This window comes from Limulus polyphemus, unplaced genomic scaffold (genome assembly GCF_000517525.1).
Source record: "Limulus polyphemus unplaced genomic scaffold, Limulus_polyphemus-2.1.2 Scaffold14036, whole genome shotgun sequence".
In the NCBI taxonomy this organism is placed as follows: Eukaryota; Metazoa; Arthropoda; class Merostomata; order Xiphosura; family Limulidae; genus Limulus; species Limulus polyphemus.
In genome coordinates, this window is record NW_013679646.1 from 1 (window position 1) to 6,736 (window position 6,736).

Genomic DNA, 6,736 nt, shown 5'->3' on the forward strand with positions numbered 1-6,736 from the left:
GTTGTTGTATTTAGTGTATACACATGAGAATGGTATGTTTCTAGTGATGTGAAGTAAGACTTGCATTTGTGTATCTTAAGCAGGTGGTTGTATTTAGTGTATACACATGAGAATGGTATGTTTCTAGTGATGTGAAGTAAGACTTGTATTTGTGTATCTTAAGCAGGTTGTATTTAGTGTATACACATGAGAATGGTATGTTTTTAAAGTGAAATATGCATAGAATGATTTACAACTAAACTCTGTTTATTTTTTGTTAGGTTCAAGAGTATAACCGATTGAAAGAGGAAGCTGGAAAATTATCATCCAGGTATCTTCAGGAGCTGGACTCTGTCAACAGAGATCAAAAGTCCGATCAAGACCGTCATGATAACGAGCTGCGGAAAAGAACCGAGATGGAGGCTAAAGTTAAGCAAAAGCGATCTGAGCTAGAAGAAAATGTTCGTCGAGTGGAGAAACTGAATGAATATATCAGGTACATTAATCTTGTGATGCCTGAGCTATCTCAATGCCAAAACTCTGAAGTTAATTCTTAAACACACCTGAACTAACTCAAGAACCAAGCTCTAGAATTAATGATTAAGTAGACCTTAGGTAACTCACAATACAAGGTCCGAAGTTAACAAATAAGCAGACTTAAACTAACTCACAATCCAGGCTCAAAAATGAACAATTAAAGTGATTGATTAATTCTCCCCCACTACCATTACAAAAATAAGATTTTTTTAAGTCACTGCTTTAACCTTTTTGCTCCAATGTACCATAAGGCCTAGGTTTTAATACCTTTATTTATGTACATATTATATCATACAACTTGTGGTATTTACTAACCTTTCTTTATATCCCCCCACAGATATTTTTGCCTTGTCTAGCAAGCCAGGAAAATCCCCATGTTTTCTAGTATAGATCACATGATAAAGTTTCACGACCGCTGTATATCTTGATAATAACATTCTTTCACTGAGATCGTAGGATAAATCTACAGGCTTGTCAAACATTAACTGCTTTACTTCAGCAGCTATATATTGCTGTTCAATGTAATGAACTTGAAAAAACAATACGCCAAACATGCTTTTGTTTGTACAAGATGTTTCCTTCCCTCTCATCCTGTACAAATCAAAGTTCTGAATATCAGAGATTTATCCCGAATTACTTGTGAATACTAAATACACATACATATAAAGATCAGAGCAGTAAGCCTTAAATTGTCACAGAACAAAGGATTCTGCTATGAAATTGAAAAAAACTGCTGCCACAGTAAAGGTGTTAAAACCTGTTCAAGTTTTCCAGCTTAAAGAAATATATATTTTAACGTGGCTTGAGCCAGCATGTTTCAAATTAGTGGTGTAATTCTGTTGTAAAGTAGTTCAAATTGAAAATTGCTTTGTCTTATATATTAATTGTTTATTTTCTCTTCAGTCTTTTGATTAGGTGGCCAATGTAACCATTCTTGTGATACTGTGTGTCAATAGGACATAAGTTTTACCACATGCTATTTTGGGTTCCCAATAAGAGGAGTGTTTAAAACTACAATAGGACATAAGTTTTACCACATGCTATTTTGGGTTCCCAATAAGAGGAGTGTTTAAAACTACAATAGGACATAAGTTTTACCACATGCTACTTTTTTGGTTCCCAATAAGAGGAGTGTTTAAAACTACAATAGGACATAAGTTTTACCACATGCTATTTTATTGGTCCATTTTGGGTTCTCAATAAGAGGAGTGTTTAAAACTAACATTCCAACTGTTCTGTTGAATTTTGAAAATGTAAGTCTTAGTTAACTTAATTTCTAAAAAGATCTGAATAACTGGTTCATTCAGGACAAGCGAGCAGGCACTGTCTGACTTGAGAAAACAAGAAGAAGGTTTTGGGGAAGAGGTGACAGATGCCAAAAAGCGTGTAGCTGAAATCAATGATGAACTAGAATCCATCATGATAGAGCTTGGGGATGCTAAGGTACAAATAATGTCTGATCATTTTCTTTAGTGTTATAAAATTCAATCAGAAGAAAGAATAACAGTGTATTTTATATTTTTATAGAGATGAAAGAATAACAATGTACTTTATATTTTCATAGACATGAAACAAGAATAACAGTGTACTTTATGTTTTTATAGACATGAAACAAGAATAACAGTGTATTTTATATTTTTATAGACATGAAACAAGAATAACAGTGTACTTTATATTTTCATAGACATGAAACAAGAATAACAGTGTACTTTATATTTTTATAGACATGAAACAAGAATAACAGTGTACTTTATATTTTTATAGACATGAAACAAGAATAACAGTGTATTTTATATTTTTTTATAGACATGAAACAAGAACAACAGTGTATTTTGTGTTTTTCTATACATGAAACAAGAATAACATTGTACTTTATATTTTTGTATACATGAAACAAGAACAACACTGTATTTTATATTTTTTATAGACATGAAACAAGAACAACACTGTATTTTATATTTTTATACACATGAAGGAATAACAGTGTATTTTATATTTTTATAGACATCAAGAATGAATAATAGCGTATAGACTATTGTTAGACCAGAAAAAATTTAAGTGTATTTTTATAATTTTTTTACATTAAAAGTGTATTTTATACCATTGTTTTTTACATTAAAAGTGTATTTTATACCATTGTTTTTACATTAAAAGTGTATTTTATGCCACTGTTTTTACATTAAAGGTGTATTTTATACCATTGTTTTTACATTAAAAGTGTATTTTATACCACTGTTTTTACATTAAAAGTGTATTTTATACCATTGTTTTTACAGGTAGACAAGCATGAGGATTCACGAAGGAAGAAAAAAGCGGAGATTGTTGATCACTTTAAGCGTTTATTCCCTGGAGTGGTAAGAATTTTAATAGATAAGGGTTACCACTTATCAGGACAGAATGCTGGTCCCCTATCATGGTACTTGGCCACTTGTCAGGGCAGGGTGTTGGTTCCATATCATGGTACTTGGCCACATGTCAGGGCAGGGTGTTGGTTCCCTATCATGGTACTTGGCCACATGTCAGGCAGAATGCTGGTTCCCTATCATGGTACTTGGCCACTTGTCAGGGCAGGGTGCTGGTCCCTATCATGGTACTTGGCCACATGTCAGGACAGAATGCTGGTTCCCTATCATGGTACTTGGCCACTTATCAGGACAGAATGCTGGTTCCCTATCATGGTACTTGACCACTTATCAGGGCAGGATGCTGGTTCCCTATCATGGTACTTGGCCACTTGTCAGGGCAGGGTGTTGGTTCCCTATCATGGTACTTGGCCACATGTCAGGGCAGGGTGTTGGTTCCCTATCATGGTACTTGGCCACATGTCAGGGCAGGGTGTTGGTTCCCTATCAGGTCATTTAAAGTCTGTTAAAACCACTCACAAGGACAGTTTTGTCAAATAAACACCGTCTTTATAAACTTAATTATTGTTGTGTAACAGTATACTTCTATCTTTGAGTCATCACAGTAGAATAAACATTGTTTATCCAATGAAATAGTTTTAATAATACACTAGTTTTTATTACTGCAATTCAAAATTAACCATTTCTTGATTTTCACAGCTTGTTTGTGTGAACAGTAACCTACTGAAACAAGGAATAGAAGATCTCATTCATTGTATAATATAATTAAAGTATTGTTTAAAGGTAAAGCAAAACATGAAACAATTTGTATTGAGAGAAAGGTTTGTGCAACATGAAATTACTGTATGTACAGGGAGCCAGAAGTCTGGTCCCATAGGGAAAAATACACAATATATTTTTAACTGATTTATTATTCAAATTAACAGCCACACACATATCAATTCCTGACATACTGTGACATCATGGTATTTTATTTCCTGAAATATGTACAACTGACATTAGAAATGTGTTTTTTTTAACTTTAAAAATATAATGTATATTTTCCCTATGGATCCAGACATCTGGGACACATTATACAATATATATATATATTACTTTAGGTACAATATATATTACTGTAAGTACAATATATATTACTGTAAGTACAATATATATTACTTTAAGTACAATATATATTACTGTAAGTACAATATATATTACTTTAAGTACAATATATATTACTGTAAGTACAATATATATTAATGTAGGTACAATATATATATATTACTGTAGGTACAATATATATTACTGTAGGTACAATATACATTACTATAGATACAATATATATTACTGTAGGTACAATATGTATTACTGTAAGTACAATATATATTACTTTAGGTACAATATATATTACTTTAGGTACAATGTGTATTACTTTAGGTACAATATATATTACTATACATACAATATATATATTACTGTAGGTACATTATGTATTATATACAAATTTCTGTAAAGGAAAGCAACAAAATCTATATGAATGAAATGTTGGTAATCAAAGCATCAGTAGAGTTTTAAGTACTAGACTTTAAATTTGTAATAAATTTCTGAATGTTAATCTGCCCACCTCTTTTTCCAGTATGACCGTCTGGTAAACATGTGTCAGCCTATCCACAAACGTTACAATGTAGCTATTACGAAAGTTCTCGGGAGGAACATGGAGGCTATTGTGGTGGACACGGAGCGCACGGCTCGATCCTGTATTAAATATCTAAAGGAGCAGATGTTAGAGGCTGAAACATTTTTACCATTGGACTACATTGATGCTAAGCCTTTAAAAGAGAGATTAAGGTAAGTACTAAATAACCACTAAGATATCAGTAAAGACATCAGTGATGGACTTTGTTGTTGTTTGTTTAATGTTTAATCATTTCATAAATAAGCCAACAGATTTCTCGGTTTCCTTTCTTCACAGAAACGTTCAGTCTCCCAGAAATGTCAAACTCCTGTACGATGTCCTTCAGTACGATCCTCCTGCCATCAAACGAGCTGTGCTGTATGCAACCAACAATGCACTTGTCTCTGAAACCGCTGATGATGCATCTAAGGTTGCATATGAATTAGGAGATGGGAGAAGATATGATGTAAGTATGTCGAGTTAAGAGATGGGAGAAGATATGATGTCAGCTTGAAAATGGAAGACAATTTGTTGTGTTAGGTTTCAAAATAGGAGAAGGTGTGAGAAGATATGTACCTGTGTAGGGTTGGGAAACAGGAAAAGGTGTGTTAGATGGGTAAATGGGAGAAGATATGTAACTGTGTAGGGTTGGGAAATGGGAAAAGATGTGTTAGGTGGGTAAATGGGAGAAGATATGTACCTGTGTAGGGTTGGGAAATGGGAAAAGATGTGTTAGGTGGGTAAATGGGAAAAGATATGTACCTGTGTAGGGTTGGGAAATGGGAAAAGATGTGTTAGGTGGGTAAATGGGAGAAGATATTTAACTGTGTAGAGTTGGGAAAAGGTGTGTTAGGTGGGTAAATGGGAGACGATATGTACCTGTGTAGGGTTGGGAAACAGGAAAAGATGTGTTAGGTGGGTAAATGGGAGAAGATATGTACCTGTGTAGGGTTGGGAAATGGGAAAAGATGTGTTAGGTGGGTAAATGGGAGAAGATATGTAACTGTGTAGAGTTGGGAAATGGGAAAAGATGTATTAGGTGGGTAAATGGGAGAAGATATGTAACTGTGTAGAGTTGGGAAATGGGAAAAGGTGTGTTAGGTGGGTAAATGGGAGAAGATATGTAACTGTAGGGTTGGGAAACGGGAAAAGGTGTGTTAGGTGGGTAAATGGGAGAAGATATGTAACTGTAGGGTTGGGAAATGGAAAAAGATGTGTTAGGTGGGTAAATGGGAGAAGATATGTACCTGTGTAGGGTTGGGAAATGGGAAAAAGTCAAGTAGGTTGGAAGATGACAAGATTATGTACAGGTTTGGAAACAGGAAAAGATGTGTTAGGTGGGTAAATGGGAGAAGGCTTGTGTGTTTAATTTGGAAATGAGAGAAGATATGAAGTTAGTTAGAAGACCATAGAGTATGTGGGGTTAAGAGATAGGAGAAGATATTGTTTTGCAAAATGAGAATAGATATGATGTTAGGAGAAGATAACATTGTCTTATAAAGGTTTTATTTATTGTAACTATATGACACATTCTCTGCAGGCCGTAGCCCTAGACGGAACATACTACCAGAAGAATGGCTTCATATCTGGAGGTAGCACGTAAGTTTTCTCCTTATTGCCTGATCATCTTAACTCTTTCACTGCCGAATGCGACTTCAGTCGAATTCCATGTAGAGTGCTGAACGCGACTTAAGTTGAATTCCTGACTTAGTTCCGTTTACCGATCTGTAATTTACTCTGTGCCACACCTGCACGGTTTCTAGGCAACCACAATGTAATTTAGTGTAGATTCCTCGATCGTGAGTGTTATTTTTGTGAAATTCTTGACTTTTGGCCCAATTTGAGGGCACTGACCAAACCCATGTCAACAGTTAAATGTAGACAAAAACAATGGCTTGCCACAGAAGATGTATTGGGTGAAATAATGCAAGATTCAGACTCAGAATTGAGTGAATTTGGTGATGACAATTGGGAAAAACAGTGACACAGATACCGATAATGCTGTAAGTAATGATAATACACGTGATGTAGCACTTGGGGACAGTGATGATGATGGTGGAGAAGTGTGGCTGATACTGATCATGAGTGGGTCATTGATGATGATTATGACAGTTATATCCCAATTGGTGTCCAGCTTATGCCAAAAGGCCTGACCCTGTGATTCCACCTTTGCCTGACAGTAACCACCCTGTAGATTATT

The 6,736-nt window shown here is 34.8% G+C and overlaps 1 protein-coding gene across 1 annotated transcript; it reads left to right on the top strand.

Annotated features, from left to right (window-relative positions):
• Positions 1-226: 226 nt before the first annotated feature.
• Positions 227-6,166, top strand: LOC106477293 (structural maintenance of chromosomes protein 1A-like). Its single transcript, XM_013937881.2, has 6 exons — positions 227-475; positions 1,824-1,959; positions 2,793-2,870; positions 4,498-4,709; positions 4,834-5,002; positions 6,077-6,166. The coding sequence occupies exons 1-6, from the start codon at positions 396-398 to the stop codon at positions 6,137-6,139; spliced, it is 738 nt and encodes a 245-aa protein (XP_013793335.1). The 5' UTR covers positions 227-395; the 3' UTR covers positions 6,140-6,166.
• Positions 6,167-6,736: the final 570 nt, after the last annotated feature.